General features: G+C 46.0%; 2 protein-coding genes and 2 gene segments (V, D, J or C); all 4 read right to left on the reverse strand.

Annotated features, from left to right (window-relative positions):
* Positions 1–5,654: 5,654 nt before the first annotated feature.
* On the reverse strand, positions 5,655–8,961 carry LOC119841713. The segment is given in 3 exon segments: positions 5,655–5,893; positions 6,109–6,357; positions 8,847–8,961. Coding segments are annotated over 3 exon segments (366 nt in total).
* LOC122455425 lies at positions 6,605–11,303 on the reverse strand. The segment is given in 2 exon segments: positions 6,605–8,595; positions 10,680–11,303. Coding segments are annotated over 2 exon segments (372 nt in total).
* LOC122456458 (T cell receptor alpha chain MC.7.G5-like) lies at positions 9,134–13,413 on the reverse strand. 2 transcript variants are annotated; one of them, XM_043495842.1, is made up of 4 exons: positions 12,913–13,413; positions 11,811–12,051; positions 11,322–11,353; positions 9,138–10,143 (listed from the first exon to the last, which is right to left on the reverse strand). In XM_043495842.1, exons 1-4 carry the CDS (start codon positions 12,956–12,958, stop codon positions 9,773–9,775), a joined length of 690 nt encoding a protein of 229 aa, XP_043351777.1. In that variant the 5' UTR covers positions 12,959–13,413; the 3' UTR covers positions 9,138–9,772. The 2 variants fall into 2 exon arrangements, with proteins under 2 accessions (XP_043351776.1, XP_043351777.1); XM_043495841.1 differs by lacking the exon at positions 12,913–13,413 and having other exon boundaries at positions 9,134–10,143; positions 11,811–12,188.
* Positions 13,414–16,165: 2,752 nt separating this feature from the next.
* On the reverse strand, positions 16,166–17,296 carry LOC122456459. Its single transcript, XM_043495843.1, has 2 exons — positions 17,172–17,296; positions 16,166–16,869 (listed from the first exon to the last, which is right to left on the reverse strand). Exons 1-2 carry the CDS (start codon positions 17,218–17,220, stop codon positions 16,193–16,195), a joined length of 726 nt encoding a protein of 241 aa, XP_043351778.1. The 5' UTR covers positions 17,221–17,296; the 3' UTR covers positions 16,166–16,192.
* Between the last annotated feature and the right edge of the window lie 1,157 nt (positions 17,297–18,453).

An 18,453-nucleotide genomic window follows, 5' to 3' on the forward strand; every position in this document is an offset into this window, starting at 1 on the left:
GAAGGTTAGACGTCAGGTAGTGATGTCACAGCTGGAGGTGTGAGTGAGTCCTGGGGCCAAGCATGAGCCTCCCCTCCCCTCCCCTCAATACCTGCCCTGCCGCTGAGCCCATCAGTGCTGGAATTAGGAGTGCTGGGGAGAGCGGGGGCTGCTGCACCCCCCCCCCGGCTTGAAGTGGTTTCCATCAGATCCAGGGTTTACAGTTTGGTTCAATGGTTCTCAGCACCCCACTATGCACATTGTTCCAGTGCCCCTGGCTGAGCCCCCCACATGCCTCACCACGTATGAGGGGCTGGCAGGAGAACTAGACCATGGGAAACCAGAGGCTGGAATATGCTGGTGCGCTCTGTCTATGGAGAGCAACGCTGCCTGCGCTGCGGCACCTTCTGGAGGACACCAGCCCAAACCGCAGTGAGACCCAGGGCCAGCAGAAAACTGACCCATCATCTCTTTCCCAAGAGAGCTGCGCTTCCCAAAAGCGGGGGACATTTTTCCCTTTGCTGCCAGTGGATTTTTCCATTGCCGCAAATGGTGGATGATGCCATGTGGTCCAGAGAAGGGACTTTTCCCTGTAAAATTCAATTTCCTGAAGCAAAAGTCCTTCCAGGGTTTACCTGTTGTTTTTAATTTTTGTGGCCATAGGTTTTAAGGAGTGTTAAGCAGGAAAGAAAAGTACTAGGGACTCCTGGCCCTACATCTGGTTACATCAGTGTAAACCCATAGCAGGGCCAATAAAGTCACTGTATTTGATAAGCAGTGTGGTCTGGTGGATAGCTGGCTGGAATGGGGTTCAGGGATGCTCGGTTCTATCCCCGGCTGTGTAACCTTGGGAAACCCCCTCCTCTACTTTCAGCCTTTCTCTTTCCCATAGAGCTTGTGAGCTCTTTCGGGGCAGGGACTTTCTCTGTGTTTATGCACAGCAGCTGGGGATCTGGCCCATTGACTCCAGATGAGCTATGATGCATTCACACCAGCTGGGGATCTCTGCACCTGCATCTCCTCCACCAAGCTGCTTTGCAGAGGATGAGGGTTTTTACGCAGAGCCCATCTTGGGTCGCTGTGCCTCCACCCCACACAAGTAGGGGCCTGAGTCCCCCATCTGGGACTCCGAGCTGTGCCGAGAGCTTCTTTTCAAATCCTCCAGGTGCTCACCCATGACCTCCCATCAGTGTCTGTCTCCCTAGCATTGACAGTCACTGGGGGCCTAGCCCACTCCAGGGGAGCAGCTGGTACCACAAGAAGGTTTGGTAAGCGCTGGTGTAAGTCCAGGTAATGGTGGAGATGTCTCCTTCCCGAGCAACCCATGACTCAGGTGACGGGTCTCTGAACCAACAGGTCTCACAGCAGGAGTTTGCTGGGAAATAAAATGATAACATTAGAACGATATATATCAGAATGTGTTACAGTGACCACTTAATCTAATGTCTGTTTGCCTGCAAGAAGCTGGGGGGGCGGGGGAAGAACTAGGTAAGTTCATGGAAGATAGATCCATCAATGGCTATTAGCCAGGATGGGCGGGGATGGTGTCTGTAGTCGCTGTTTGCCAGAAGTTGAGAATGGGCGACGGGGGATGGGTCACTTGATGATTACCAGTTCTGTTCATTCCCTCTCGGGCCCCTGGCATTGGCCACTCTCAGAAGACAGGATACTTGGTGAGATGGACCATTGTTCTGACCCAGTATGGCCATTCTTATGTTCTTATGTCTCTCTCCCTGTCTATCTATGTATTTATTTACCTTTCTTTATTCTTTTGCCTCTCTCTAATTTCTTAATTCTCCTATCTATCCACGTCTATCTATCCTTGCCTCTGCATCATCTATCCATACACCAATCAGTTGTAAAATGTAATTTCTCTCTCTCTCTCTGCTCTTCTGAAGTCTTGAAAAAAGGAGGTAAGAAATGCTAATGAATACTAGTACTGAAATACAGCAGAGCTGTGTCCAGTTGGCAGCCCTCTCTCTTTTTATGTGTGCAGTACCTCTTACTCAAACAGAGCTATACACTGAATCAAATGCTGCTTCAGCCATTTCTGGTTCAACATCCCAGAAGCGAAGTAGCTGGGTTGGAAGAGGCCAGAGTATTCTGAGCAGAAACTTACAGCAGAAGTGAAGAAAGACCCAAGGACATTTTCAGCCTCACGGCTCTGAGTTGAGTGGTGTTAATTTACTGGTACCTGAGACATTCAAAGCACTGAGATACACTGGCTCCCTGTCTCATCTCTGCTTGAGTTTTTGCACCTGAGGCTCATCACATGACACATAAACCAGGTTGAGGTTCCATATCTGCCTCTGCTTGCAAAGCACCAAGCTGAACTGCCTTCTTGCAGCTCTGCAACCCCAGCCATAGGGACTATTCCGGTGGCCGCATCCAAGAGTGTGGGAGTAAATTTGATGTGTGTAAATTTGACTATATGACTGAATTTTGTGTGGGTGAGTGGTGTGTGGTTGTGTCCAGAATATACTGGATTCTATGTCTAATTTACAGGTCAAATGTCCAGGATGACATGAGGATATGTGCTGATATTTGACATCTATCTAGTAGAACAGTGGTGGAAAACTTCAGGACAATTTTGAACCGTATTTCGGAAGAGGTGAACATTAGGTGAAATGGCCATTAGGTGGCAGCACTTCATTATGAACCTGCTATTTTCTTCCAGACAAGGACAAGTCACACTTTTATTAAATTTTCTGTACAAATAAACACACTGGGTCCTCAAACAGTTCTATTGTTTCATTTTTGTTTTGGGGTTATGGGGACCCTTCTACTTTCAATCCAGTTTTTATTTCCCTGGGATTTGCAATTGCACACTGCAACTGTGAAGCCTGCCTAAGGGTAGGCAGGCTAAGGGGTTTGGGCAGTAAGGATAGGATTTCCAAAGCAGACTAAGAGAGTTAGTTTTTAAATATTTTTTTAATTTCAATGGAATTTGATCATCCTTTGAAAATTCTAGTATCAATATAACTCTGAGAGTTATTTTTTCAATTATGCCTAAACTCTTCCTACCATACAGTGGTGTTTGCCCTTATTCAGAGGGGCCAGCACAGATTAAATCCATGCACTGGGAGCTGAAATAAGACTTAAGTGGTGCATAGGCCTTTTTGCTGGTCAAATGAACAATTTCAGCTGTGATTTTCAAATGATCCATGGGAAGTTAGGCATTTAAATACCTCTTGAGTTTCAATAGAGTGTGGGTGCCTAACATCGTGAGGAGCCTGTGACAATTCCAGCCTTCATAACTAGGGATTTATTCAACAGACTCATAGATTTGTAAGGCCAGAAAGGACCATTATGATCATGTAGTCTGCTCTGCTGTATAACACAGGCCAGGGAATTTAAGCAGGTGCTCCCCGAACCAATCCCATAATTTGTCTCAGCTATAGTATATTTTTAGAAAGAGAAACCTAATCTTTGTTTGAACCATCCAAGTGATGAAGAATTGACCACCTCATTAGATAAATTGAAAAAATTCTCCTATGTGATAAATGGGGGAGTACCTCCTTGTGTAACTCCCCAGCCATTCAGTTAGCTATAGAATCCTCCTTAGCAGCTGTACCCGAATTGTCCTACCTGCAAAGGGTTAAGAGGTGAACTTAATATGAGCTGGCACCTGAGCAGGGGCACCAGTAGGGAAGTTGAACCCTTTCAAATAGGGGGAAACTGCTGGGTGTAGGGGTCTTTTGTTCTCTCCAACAGAAGCTGCTCTGGCAGCTGTAAGGTTTGGGCCAGGTATAAAAATCATCAGCATCATACCTAGAAACTCCTCATTTGGAACCCCAGATATGTAAGTAGACCAGGAATGTCTAGTTAGAAGCGATTAGATTTAATTCTTCATTTTGGGCTTGTGGATTCCTCTGTGCTAACCCCAGGTGCTTTTGTTTTGTTTTTGTTTTCTTGTAACCTTTAAGCTGGACCCCAAGAAAGTCGGTTTTGGAGTTCAGTCCCTAACAGCCTGAGGTGTTTTCTTTCTTTTTTCAATGAAATTTACCTTTCTGAAGACCATGATTAGATTTCTGTGTCTCAGGAGGTAACGAGGCTGTGCATATGTTAATCAGATAATACAACAGCTGAGCTTCTCTTTCCTTTTGTTTTCTTTCTCGGTTGCCCCTAGGGAGGGGTGGAAAAGCCGAGGGGCCTCAGAAAAATCTTCCCAAGTGAGTTTTTTCTGGATTGGTAAAAGAGAGATTTCACTTGAGTGGTGGCAGCATTGCCAGCCTGGAATGACAAGTATTAATTTTTGGAGTCCTTGTGGGCCCCCACCTTCTGCACTCGAAGTGCCAGAGTGGGGAATCAGGCTTGACATCCTGAGTTTGTCATGCTTCAGTTTCCAGCCACGGGATCTCTTTCTGACTTTCTCTGATAGATTAAAGACCTCTCTGCTACCAGAAATCTTCCCCCCGTAAAGGTCCTTCTGATTCTTGGGAGTCATTCTGCCCTGTCTCTTTCCAGCTCTCCCCTTTGTGTTGAATTTCTGAGCACAGTTGTGGGGCTGATTCCCAGAAATCAGTTAGAGGTTTTCATCTCTAGGAACCCAGCTGCAGCAGTTCCCCCTCCCCCCACCTTCTCCTACATACACACAAACACCCCTTTCCGGTCTGTGGTTTCCTTCTAACTTCGCATATAGGCATCAGTTTCTCAGGGAAGGAGAAAGGTATAGGATTTTTGTGCAGGGCTTCCTGTTAATCACATCGCCGTGTGTCTCTGTTGAAAGCACAGAAGTACACTGCTGAGTCCCTCGGCTCCAAACCCATGATCCTCAAACTGATGGAGCTTTCCGATTTCTGGAACTCCTCAGAGCATCTCTCCCCAGCCTCATTCTTCTTTAACCCTGTGGAATATTCGAAAAGTAGGAAAACAAGCTTTTCCACCCGACGTTGTTTGTACCAATACACAGAATAGTAGCTAGCATCATAAATGCAGTCCAAGGTCACGGATCCACCCTCCACGCCTGACGCTGCCGGCAGGGTCTGCGTTAGAGCATCTTCCATGCTGGAGCCTGTTACAAAGAGGCGGTGAAGGAGAGGTTAGTCGTAAAACGTTGCCCCTGAATTTATTTATGGAGAGCATCCCTCATTGATTATCCTGATAACCTTCTTCTTCATTGTTACCTTGGATCAGGCATGAACTTATTGTTCTTTGCACAGCACCTACCTCTAGGGATGTTGCAGCTGATTGACAAATATCTGTTATTAATTATTAATATTATTATTTATTCCAACCCCATCATCAGTTTTATTCAGATTCCCAGTGATTTCCTTTGGAACTTTTTACCCATAGAAAGAATGGCCCAAGGACTGAGTAGCATTGTTCGTGACTGATAGGTCCATCAATGGCTATTAGCCAGGATGGGCAGGGAGGATATCCCTAGTCTCTGTGTGCCAGAAGCTGGGAATGGGCGACAGGAGATGGATCACTTGATGATTACCGGTTCTGTTCATTCTCTCTGGGCACCTGGCACTGGCCACTGTCAGAAGACTGGATACTGAGCTAGATGGATACTTGATCTGAACCAGTATGGCTGTTCTTATGGCTCTCAACCTTTCCAGACTACCTGTATCCTTTCAAAAAAGAAAAGGAGGACTTGTGGCACCTTAGAGACTAACAAATTTATTTGAGAATAATCTTTCCTGAGCTACAGCTCACTTCATCGGATACAGGCCGTTTGGAGAGATTAGGAAGGAGTAATCTGACAGCACCACGCTGGAGCCAGAATATGTGTTTTTTAACCAGCAAAACTCCCGAGGGGCTCCGCTTCCAACCTCAATGTGGACATTATCTGCAGCTGGGAAGGGAGGGTTTGTGTTCGGCTCCCCTATGTGGCTCTGTCACTGTGCTCTCTGCAGGGCGCAGTAATACACCGCGCTGTCCGCCAGCTCCAGGGCTCTGATATTCAGAACTGTAAAAAGAAAAGGAGTACTTGTGGCACCTTAGAGACTAACAAATTTATTAGAGCATAAGCTTTCGTGAACTACAGCTCACTTCATCGGATGCTGTAGCTCACGAAAGCTTATGCTCTAATAAATTTGTTAGTCTCTAAGGTGCCACAAGTACTCCTTTTCTTTTTGCGAATACAGACTAACACGGCTGCTACTCTGAAACCTGAATTCAGAACTGTGGCGCTGTCATTAGCCTGGGAAGAAAACCTCTTCTGGGCAAAGTCTGCGGTATCACTGAGCTGGCTGGCGGACTTCGCTCCTCTCCAGAGAATGTACTGCGGGGCCTGGTTCGGATACTGACGGTATCAAGAGAGATAGACATAGCTATCGCTGGTGGTGTAAGAACAGGTGAGTGTCACAGAACCTCCAGCTGATCCAGACACTTCGGGTTGATTGGATTTGACCGAGTCGCCCAGCGCAGAGCCTGAAAAAAAAGATTTCAGAGTAGCAGCCGTGTTAGTCTGTATTCGCAAAAAGAAAAGGAGTACTTGTGGCACCTTAGAGACTAACAAATTTATTAGAGCATAAGCTTTCGTGAGCTACAGCTCACTTCATCGGATGCTGAAGTGAGCTGTAGCTCACGAAAGCTTATGCTCTAATAAATTTGTTAGTCTCTAAGGTGCCACAAGTACTCCTTTTCTTTTTTTGAAAAAAAAGAGCAACACTTTAAAGGACATTTCACCTGTAGTTGAGCCGTGGGAATTATTCCACCTGCATTTGTGTTTCACGGAATTTCAAAGGCGTTTAAGGGATTTAGGCGCCTAACTCTATAGGAATTAATGCTGTAAGCAGGAGAAGGTTGGGAGTTTAACGTTAGGATTAAGTCGAGGGTATGAACAAGGGTTTAGGGTTATGGTGAGGGTGAACTGTCAGGTTGTAGCATGTGCGTTTTGGTTACGAGGTAGGGTAAGGGTTACAGTTAGGGTTCGGGTTCGGTATAGGGTTAGGTTGATGATTATTGAATGTCTCCTTCCCTTAGACTTCTTTGAAATCCCAGCTCAGTTACCTGGGAGATTGAATATCCAAATGCTGAGAAGAAAACACGTCTCCATAGTATCTTCTCTAGCGACCCAGTTTCAAACGCCCAGCTATTGCCGCTGCCTGAGAGGAATATAAACGACCCGCCTGTGAGGGCAGCAAGAACAGTGGAAGATTCATTAGAAACCCACGGAAAGGAAGAGGGAGGAGTCTGGGGAATTCATCGGAGATCCAGAAAACGCAGAAGGTTCAGGTCAGCCAGCAGCTGACATATCAGTGTGCTTCGGGGTGGGGGGTTGTGGGCAAGGGCCTGCTCTGGGACTCAGAGATCTGCTCCGCCCTCCACAGACTCTGTGTGACCATGCCTCAGTTTCCCTAGTTGTAAAAAAAAAAAGGGGGGGGGTCCAAGATCTTATAGGGACTGCTGAGATTTCTTGACGTACTCATGTATGATTGGGATGGGGCATGAATATGTTTATCCGCAATCAATGTCTGGGGCTATCACAAGAAAAATGTAACGGGATGAGGAGCCCAACTCCGTTACCCTCCTATGAAATGCCCAGTCAGAACTCCTGAAAGAATTATTTTAAATTATTTTCGTCTTTCATCTGCTGCCTTTTCCCTCAGCCTCAGTTTAAGCGAACACCTATAGAGCACAGAAGGGTTTCAAAAGACAATCAGTATTTATGTTTTCCTCCAGCAAATGGCGACGCTTTGTCATGTTAAGAGTTCATGGTTCTCAGCATATCGTCTCGGGAATAGTGTCTTGCAATTAAATAGTTTCCAAGCAAATCTACCCCAAAAGGCAACTGTCTCTACAATAAGAGCATTGATTTGACTCTGGGAGAGTTGGTAATTGCAGCTTTACCCCACTACTCAAAAATGGGTATTTCCAACAATTTCCTCCTCATTTTAACTCGCCTATTTTACCCCCATTTCAGCATGCATGAGCAACTTAACAGTATATTGTCCAAATGTAAAGGAAATTTTTCATTCCAATTTTATCTCAATTTGTATTTTCAACAATAGTTCACTTCGCCTACATTTGTACTTACCTTTAACACTTATTATACTACAAATGATTCCCCCCCCCCCCCACACACACACACACAACACCGATATAGGTCATCCCTGACGCCAGGAAAAGAGGTGTTAATAGTTTTCTAATTAAAGATCAGGCCCATTATCTTATCCAAGGGCGATATTTAAATTAGCTCTTTAAATAAACATTTAGCTTTTAAGGGGAGTTATATATTTAAGCAGCGCAAATACTCTTTCAAGGAGCTGCTGCCCTTTTTAATGCCTGTACCATCCCCTGCAGCAGGGCTGGGAGGGTTTTTGTGCAGCTCTCCTATGTGGCTCTGTCACTGTGCCAGACTCAGGGCGCAGAGATACACCGCTGTGTCTGCCAGCTCCAGGGCTGTGATGTTCAGAACTGTGGCGCTGTCATCAGCCTGTGAAGAAAACCTCTTCTTGGCGAAACCTGCGGTATCACTGAACGTGCTCCCTTTTGCTCCCCTCAGGAGGATGTACTGCGGGGCTCGGTTCGGATACTGACGGTACCAGTAGAGATAGACACTAGCAGTGTAGCTAGTTTCATAAGAACAGGTGAGGGTCACGGAGCCACCTTCTGACCTGGACACCTCGGGTTCATGGGACCGGACCGAGTCACCCAGCACCGCACCTGCAACAAGACACTCACGTTCAAGGACAGCCAGGTGCATTCGCAGGACTAGGCTGGGAATTTTAAAAGAGCCCAAGGAGTTTATTCACCTAATTAAGAACAAATTCAGGTTAGCGTAAAAATTAAGGTTAAGGATAGCCGGGGCTTTCGGATCTGGGTCAGGGTGAGGATCAGGGTTCGGGTTCAGGGTAGAACGGGAGTTGGGATCCTAATTCCATGACGCTTCTTCCAAAAACCCAGAACCCGGTTACCTAGTTGGTTAAAGACCCAAAGGCTGAGAATGAAACTTGTCTTCATGGTGCCTCAGACAGCGGCAGCCGGACAAGCTGAGAGGTCTCTGCGAAGAATCTTAAAGGCAACTTCTCGGAAGGGCTGGGAGCGGCTAGTGCGAGCCCCGCCGAGCAGAAGAGGGCGGGGTTCGGGAAATGAGTCACAGACACAGGGGACGGGCTGGGTTCGGATTAGTCGGCAGCTGAAGCGCAGGTGAGAACTCCCGAGACAGATTCCTTCCACCGCATTTCCTGGAAGGTCGGTTTCTGACTTTCTGTCTTTTTTTTTTTTCTTGTTCATTTTCCTTTTCATTGTCCTTATTGTTGCTACTTGGTGAGAACTGAATTAAAGACATTGTGGAAGACTTAAAAGCTCTGGGTTTCGTGTCCTGGTTTTGTGGGTGTCTTTCTGTCTCTATGTTTGTGTTTGCACGTGCGTGTGTGTCTGCGTGCTTCCGTGTGTTGTGCCTTTGTGTATCTATCCCACTGGCCCCACGCTGGTTTACTCCATCTAGGGGAATCCAGCCCCAGTGGAATTACAGCTGATTGTTACCTGTGGTGGACCTGGCCCAGTTGACTCCATCTAGCCCACAGTGATTCACCTCAGCTGAGGAGCAGACCCACTGTGGGTAAAGTGAGGTTAATCTGGGGTAATACAATGGTAAATGCGGCAAAGAGTCCTGTGGCAACTTATAGACTAACAGACATATTGGACCATAAGCTTTCGTGGGTGAATACCCGCTTCATCAGGTGCACACAAATCTAGACTAACACGGCTACCCCTCTGATCAATGGTCAACGAGACCCAGAAGGCTTCATAGCTGTCAGGCCCTGTGATTCATACCAGCCCCTCCATCTGGTTTAACCATCTGTCTGGGCCTGGGGATTCTACTCTACAGTTGTGTTCCTCATGCTGAGAAAGCCAAGGGGATGGGTTTTTGTACAGGGCTCCCTATTAAACGGCTCACGGTGTCTTCCCACAGAGCACAGAAATACATCGCTGAGTCCGTCGGCTTTAGTTCTATAATGGTTAAACTGAAGAATTTGGAGGATTTCCTGAATTGTGCAGAAAACCGTCTCCCGGCTCCATTCTTTTCAGCATTATTATAATCTATTCGGAAGAGGAAATCCATTCTCCCTGATCGTTGCTGTCTGTACCAAAATAAGTAATAATTCTGGTATGCAGTGGAGAAAGTACACTCCAGGGTGATAGTCTGACCCCCCAGCTTTTCCATCTGCCCTTGTGTTTGCGTGACACTGCCTTGTCCCTGGCTGAAACCTGCAGGGAAGGAAAGAGATACTGGAAAAGTTCACTCTAAGTAAGCATGTAAACCTGTCGCACATCGACAGCAGTTCTCGTGTGAGGAGAACAGAGCCCCTTTAGGAGTCACAGCCTCCCAGAAATGGGAAGATTGTTTTTATGCATCTTGTTCAAAGAGAATGACGCAGGCGTAGAATGCGGGATGGGTTTGTCCAGCTTCTAGGTAAGGCAGGAGTAAAGTTGGGAATAGAACCCAGGAGTCCTGAATCCTAATCGTCCATGCTCTACCCACTGCAGCATGATCCCCAGTCAGCGCTGGACATAGGACCCAGGAGTCCTGATTCTCAGTCTAACTGCTCTCAACCACTAGGCTCTCCTTCTCTCCCAGAAGTGGGACTAGAAATCAAGAGGCTAGACCCCCTCCTTTAAGCTGCTAGACCCCTGCTCTCCTCCGAGCAGAACCCAGGAATTCTGGCTTCTAATTCCACGCCCTGCTCAAACCCATTGGGTAACGGAAGATCTAACATTCGTTTCCCCTTTTAGCGGACACTTACTCAAAGAGAGTAATCCTGTTGCTGTCCAAATCAAGAGTTCTGAAGCATTCATGGTTAAATATATTGTTCCCAGACCTTCAGGGGCGAAAGCCACAACAATGATGGGTGCAATACAGGAACCCGGGCAGAACAGAATCTTATGGTGAAGTTTCTCTCACAGAAGCAAATCAGAGACGTTAAATCTGTGGCAAAACCTCCATTTAGTCCTCTCCTATAGACCCCAGTTGAAGGCTGTTTCCCTCACCATGTACAGCTAATACCCTCTGGTAGCGTTTACCCGACCCGCTATGGCTTTGGCTTGCTCCTGTCACGTGGCACCTTTCTAACCTCCGGATCTCTTTAGCAGCTCAGTGGGAACAGCTTAGTTCTGGCTCATCTTTGGAGACAAGAGCGCAGCAAGAATCACAAGGTAGAGCAGCTTTTTACTTTTTTCAAAGGCTAAAACACACGTGCGCGCTCGCACACACACACACACGGAACTGCTAATGGATCCCATTGCCACAGATCTGGGCAGGGCCCTCCCTGCTCACAGCCCAGAGAAAAATTGTCCTCGGGGTTCTTTCTCCAGCGTAAAGCAAAATTAATCCCGTTGACTCACGAACTGGGGATCTGGGCCATTAACACTAGGGTGATTTACGCTACCTGGGGTCTGGCCCATTGAATTCAATGGGGCAACCCTGATTTACACTAGCTGAGACTTTGGCCCATTTATACTACTGGAGCGAGGTCTGATTCCTACCTGCTGGGGTCTGGCCCCCAAAGCAGGCGGAGTTATTCATGGGAATTGTGGTTTGACAGATACTGACATCTGGCTCATGAAGTTCTGGGTATTTTGGGGGAGGTGGGGGGAAGGTTCCTGGAAGAGGGTAACATTTCCACACAGTTAGTGCCCGTGCGGTTTCCGTCACACTCTGCACCGTTTGATTCAACCCCTCGTTTGTGGCTTGTTGTGTCTCTTTCTACTGATTTCTAACTGCGCCAGTTTTGTCTCCGAGTCAAGAGAAAACTGATCACTGGATTTTTGTAAAGGTCCCTCTATTAACCCACCTTCAGTGGTAACCTAAGGCTCTCTCAGGTATAGCACAGAAATACATCGCCGAATCGCTTGGTTCTAAAGCCGCAATTCTCAGACCCACGTATTTTTCGGCTGGCCTGAAGTCCAGTGAGAACCGGCTCCCAGCCCCGTTGTGCTCGCTTCTGGCAGACCTTCGGAAGAGGTATTTCGTCTGGCCGCTGCTCTCCTGTATGTACCAATATATGTCATAACCTGCATCTTCAGTCGAGAAAGTACAGTCCAGTGTGACAGATTCATTTTGTACCCCGGTCAGCTCTCCTTGTCTTTGAGTGACACTGTTCTTCTCGGTACTTAATCCTGCAAAAACAGTAGATGCAAATTTACTATAAAAATTAGCGCCGCTGTGTCTGCTGTCCACTGATGATCTCAAAGGGTTTTCCAATAGATGTGATCGATCTATGCCCATACACTCTATCTATCTATCTATCTATCTATCTATCCCCACACACATTCTCTAACTAAAAGAAAAGGAGTACTTGTGGCACCTTAGAGACTAACAAATTTATTAGAGCATAAGCTTTCGTGAGCTACAGCTCACTTCATCGGATGCATTTGGTGGAAAAGTGGCTTTTTCCACCAAATGCATCCGATGAAGTGAGCTGTAGCTCACGAAAGCTTATGCTCTAATAAATTTGTTAGTCTCTAAGGTGCCACAAGTACTCCTTTTCTTTTTGCGAATACAGACTAACACGGCTGCTACTCTGAATTCTCTAACTAGCTAGCTAATTCTCCTCCACACTCCCTCTATCTATCTACCCATATACCCTCTCTATCTATTTGTCCTTCCCCTCTCTGCAAGATATATCTATTTGTCTATCTTTGTATTTTTTCTCATTCATTTTTAGAAAGGTTCCAGCTGAGATCTTCAAAGCCGCCTAAGAGAAGCAGATCAGGTGTCCTAAAATTAATGGGAACTGGCTGCCCGGATCCGATAAGCAGCTCTGTGAATCCCATCCCGAATACAGAATGGCGTCTTTTCTTTATAAAGGGAGAATAATTTTCTTCCCTAAATACCCCGCGATATTCAATGTCACAGTTCTGGGATTTTCTTTTTCGCCCGGAACATGTTAACAGAGGGAGCTCCCTGGCCCTTACAAACACATTTCGACTTTCACACTTTTACATATTCACAATCAACATCACAAAACTTGACCTCACCTGACAACAACAGTAGAACATAAAGCTGTACTAGGAGACACCGCATGCTCGCTGCAGCTTCTAATTAACCTCGTGGTCAGTAGGTGTCTGCAGCGAGCAAGAGAAGATTTTTCCCGCTTGTGTTAATTTGTTTGTTGTGTCCTTTATCTATTTTTAATGACTGCGAATGATGTAAAAACGAGCCCTTCTTTTTCTGTAAGCCCCTTTTCAATTTCCTTCCCGCCTTGTGACGTTAACGCTGTTGTACTGCACATATCAACAAAATACAAAGTCAAAGGTGGTTAATACGCCGGTCTGGAGCGCCCCCAGTAGATATTCACAGCAACCAATAAAAACTATCAGAGATCACTCAGGAGAGGAAAATTCGCATGGAGTTTCAGGTGTGATGTTTCTCCAGAGGAGAATTTTTGGAAATCGGTGATTATTATTTATTTATTTATTATTTTCTGAGCTTGTGAGACTTTAGGGAAGGCGATACCTTAGCACATGTTAAAAAAACTTCTTCTCACTATGTCCAGTCATCATTCAAATTCCCCCTGGTGAACAAACTTCAGACTTGCAGGAAAACTCTGTGTTTGTTGTTGTTTTGGGCTGGGATATTCAAAAGGGCCTATGGGAGTTGAATTTCATTGGAATTTGCAGAAGAAATGGGTGCTTAACTCTTGAAAATCCTAACCACAATTACAAGTGGCCCATTAAAGGATTCAGTGTTAGGAGAAATACTGATATGAAAAGTAGGTATTTTTAACCTACAGCCAGGTAATGCTACTTTAGCAGCAGCTGCTGCTGCCCTCCCCTCTGCCACCTCTCAGCTGTGCAGCACCGGAAGGGGGAAATAAGTTGCTTCTCTGTTTGTAAGGAAGGTTTGAGAGCAAAGCTGGACCTGTAGTTAGGCCAGGAGCCTAGGATTTGGGAATCTAGTCCCTCCTCTACCAAACACTATCTCTGTGACTTTGGATGGATAATTTGTTAATTCTCTGTGCTTGAAGACCTCATCCCTAAAATGGAGATAATACCCCTGCCCTATATCACAGAAGTGTTGTGAAAATTAAATAAATTCAAGGCTGTGAGGAGCTCAGGTAATGGGGCTCATAAAAGTAACTTAGATAGAAGTTATGGGCTTATGGTAAATTTTTCAAATGTACCTAAGTGAGGTAGGACACTAAATCCCATTTTCAAAAGGCTCTTTTGAAAATGTTCTTCTTTTAATGCAGGGAATTATGGGATGACGTTCTATGTCATGGAGGAGTCAAACAGATAATCATCCAGCTGCCTTCTGGTTTTTAAAATCTGTTAATCTATTATATCCGCCTGTTCATTTTTTATAGGAATCCGGTGTTCAAAACCGGAAATCAGATTAAAGCGCTGAGACCAAGTATTTCCTAGCACACAGTTGGAAATTCATGGTCATGGTGATGGCACCTAGACAATAAAACTGAGATCTGGGCTGGCCCCATCAGGCCCGGAGCTGCACAGACACCTAGTGAGAGACAGCTCCTGCTTCAAAGGTTTTTCAAACTCAACAGCCAAGACAGATGGGGAAGAATTCATGTGAGGGATGTAAGAGGGTATTTGTGAAGCTGTCTCCGGGGACTCTCGCACTGTGTCTCATTCAAGGCACAATAATACACAGCTCCGTCCGCCAGCTCCAGGCCTGTGATGATCAGAACTTTAGCAGTGGCGTTAGCGTCAGAAGTGAACCTCCTCCGGGCAAAATTTGCGTGGTCACTGATGGTGCTTCCCTTCTCGCCTCTCCGGAGAATGTCCTGCGGGGCTTGGCTGGGGTTCTGGCGGTACCAGTGGAGAGAGACACCGCTATAGCTGGTTTCAGAGTAGCAGCCGTGTTAGTCTGTATTCGCAAAAAGAAAAGGAGGACTTGTGGCACCTTAGAGACTATCAAATTTATTAGAGCATAAGCTTTCGTGAGCTACAGCTCACTTCATCGGATGCATCAAGAAAGCTTATGCTCTAATAAATTTGTTAGTCTCTAAGGTGCCACAAGTACTCCTTTTCTTCTTACCGCTATAGCTGATGCTGTAGGAGCAGCTGAGTGTCACAGCTTCTCCTTCCATGACAGACACGTCGGGTACAATGGATTGGATTGAATTGCCCGACACAGCACCTGCAACAAAAGGAAACACTCCAGATATAGATAGTCTAAGAATGTACACTTCAAGAGAGAGCAGAGGAGCTGAGTGGAGCAGAGACAGAAAGAGAGTTAGACAGAGAAAGGCGGAGTGAGGGAAAGAAAGAAACAGCTGGTAGAAAGATAATTAAGAATGCAACTTAATGAGAGAGTCATATTCATACGCAGTGACACAAGCTGCATGAAGAGGAATTACCCGGGCGCCGAGTCCCGAGGAAGAAGCTCAGCAGCAAACACTTGTTCATTGTTTACGGTAAGTGACCCCCGGTAGTTCCACTCAGAGGCGTTCAAATCACGCTGCAGAGTGTTGATAACCTGACCCAGATTCTCCCTTACTCCTCTATGGGGCGGATCTGAACATACAAACAACCCTCGGCGTACAGCAAGCAGAGGGAAGTGGGAGTTGCGGCTGCATTTCACTGCAACATCATGTTTATTTCCTTCTGGTAATTCATCGGGGATACACCCCCTTTCCCACCCCGCCTAGAAAAAGTCCTGGTTTCTTTGTAATTGTCAGGGCATAGGCAAGAGATCGACTGTTCTGGTGACCTCTGGGTGCATTCAGTCAGTGTGCGGTTTCCTTGTTAATGGGAAACTAAAAAAGGAAGGAAGGAAGGAAGGAAGGCAGGCAGCAGATAGGTAGACAGTGTCAGCAGCAGTTAATCAAATCACTTGCCAGGGCTGCTATAGCGCCAGTGCCTCTTTGTTCCGCCCTGCTCCTGCCTTGGACCTGGCCCTGTTCCTGCTCTGAACTCCGCCTTGCCTCAAGTTGCAGATAACCCTAACCTGGCTCTCAACTCCCATTCCTGATTTCGGCTTTGCCTCTTGGCTCTGTCTTCTGGAGGCTCCCTTCTGCTCTAACCACTGGGTGTGACTGCCAACATCCTGGTCAAAGATAGATATTGGCTTTGATAGAGTTACAATGGCTTTCATTTGAGATGAGGTTCTGCACCAGTGGAGTTCTCTCAGGCATATAGAAGCTGACTCCGTGTTTTAAACAGATGTTTCCAGACTCAGAAAATATGGTAACCCATTTCTCAATGAAGTTTGTTGTAAGACAACACATATCCTAATAAAACATTGCAAACCTCTGCACATAACTACTCTCGTAGATATCAGTGAGGTAAGAAGGAGTCATGCTTGGTTAGAGGAGATTGGTGGTACAAAATGATACAGAGATGGAGACTGGAAGATAGCTAATGCAACACCAATATTTAAAAAGGAGTCTAGAGGTGATCCTGGCAATGATAGACCAGTAAGTCTAACGTCAGTACCGGGCAAATTAGTTGAAACAATGGTAAAGAATAAAATTGTCAGACACATAGAAGAACATAAATTGTTGGGCAAAAGTCCACATGGTTTCTGTGAAGGGAGATCGTGTCTTTCTGATCTACTAGAGTTCTCTGAAGGGGTCAACAAACATGTGGACAAGGGGAGCAATTTAATGTGAAGGAAGGGAGGGTTTTTGCACAGCTCTGGCATGAGGCTCTGTCGCTGTGCCCTCTGCAGGGCGCAGAGATACACCGCTGTGTCTGCCAGCTCCAGGGCTGTGATAGTCACAACTGTAGAGGTGTCATCAGCCTGGGGAGTAAATCTCTTCTTGGCAAACTCTGCAAAATCACTGACAGAGCTGTATACCTTGGCACCGGTTCGGAGAACGTACTGCGGGCCTTGGTCAGGAAACTGACGGTACCAGTAGAGATAGACATCAGAATAGCTGGTATTGTAAGAACAGCTGAGTGTCACCTTGTCCCCTACTCTTGCAGACACTTCGGGTTTGTTGGACTGGATCGATTCACCCAGCACAGCACCTGCAACAAGAAATATACCAGTTATATACAATCAGACTGTCCAACCTAAACACACACACAGAGAGAGAGAGAGAGAGAGAGTATGGAAGGAAAGAAAGCTGAGAGACCGAGATAAAAAGACAGACATCAGAGAAAAGGAGAGAGTACTGCAAAGCAAAAAATAGGCGGGTAGCGGGGAATGGATAGTTAAAAGCAGTGGTTCCTGTTTTAGGGAGAGACCATAAAGAAATGGTTCCTATTTTAGGGAGAGACTATTTAGCAATGGAGCGGGCTGCATGAATAAATCCAAAAATCACAATTACCTGGGCACAGAGTAACTATAAAAAAGCGTAGTATCAAACTCGTGCCCATGGTTTGAGCAAAGCGGATCTGGTTTGAGATTCACAAAAGGGCAGTGAAAACACAACAGCGAAGCACCAGGGTCATTGGCTGAATGTGTTAAACTATTCCAGATTCCTCCCTGAAAAGCCGAGGGGGGCGGATCCGATCCCAGTGCCCAACCCCAGAGGAAATGACGAGTGGAGAGGGGTGTTTGCTTCCGATTTCTCTGTGAAACCGTCTGCTACCTGGCTCGTCTTCCCACCTCAGCTTTCAAAAAGTTTTGTTTGTAGCTGTGACTATCCAATGGATAAAATGACTAGACATGAAATAGACTTCTTTGCCTGATCAGGGCATCAGGGAGACTTACTTGCATAAGAAGCTGGTTAAAAAGAAAGACTGAAGGACGGAGAGAACTGGATGGATGGATGCTGATTTCAGTGGAACTGAAACGCTTCACAGCAGCTAAGAACCCGGCGGGAGTTGCGGTGATGGGACAAAGATCAGAACCTCGCCCAATGTCTTCTACAGCATGTTTCCGGCTGCAGGAAATCCTGTTACGATTTTCCAAGATTTGTGGGGTGATTTATTTTATTGACAACACATATTTTGATTTAAAGGTTGTAAATTCATGCATTTATTAACTCGTATTTATATAACTGAGATGACAATGCATGCACAGTTTGCACTTCGGTTTGCACAGCACGGTGGCTCTAACGCGATACAGGGATAGAAACGGAAAGATCCTCCCGGACATGGGAAGAGCAGAAGGAACTGAACTCGGCAGAGACGGGTCATAAAGATAACAGCTAGGGCCTTTATCCAATTATAAAAATAATTCTTCCTCCTGTTTTGTTTATGAAAAGAAAGTGTATGCTGTAAAAGAGCCCTCTCTGTGACTTCCCCCTCTTCCTTCTCCTCTTTATGACAGGATAGTCCTGAAAGAGATGCAATCCAGGGGAGTGTTGGATTCAAAATAAAACACAACGTAAAATGTAATTCCCAGAACGTCAGGCGCGCCCCCTTGTAGACATAATAAATCATGCAAGTAATTTTGACAAAGCAGCTAGAAAACATAAGAATGGTCTGGCTCAATATGGCCAATGGTTCATCTAGCCCAGTGTCCTCTCTTCCAACAGTGGCCAGTGCCAGGTGCTTCAGAGGGAATGACCAAAACAGGACAATTATCAAGTGATACGTTCCCTGTCGTCCAGTCCCAGCTTCTGGAAGTCAGAGAGGTTTAGGGACATCAAGAGCATGGGGTTG

Source organism: Dermochelys coriacea, chromosome 13, assembly GCF_009764565.3.
Source record: "Dermochelys coriacea isolate rDerCor1 chromosome 13, rDerCor1.pri.v4, whole genome shotgun sequence".
Taxonomy (NCBI): Eukaryota; Metazoa; Chordata; order Testudines; family Dermochelyidae; genus Dermochelys; species Dermochelys coriacea.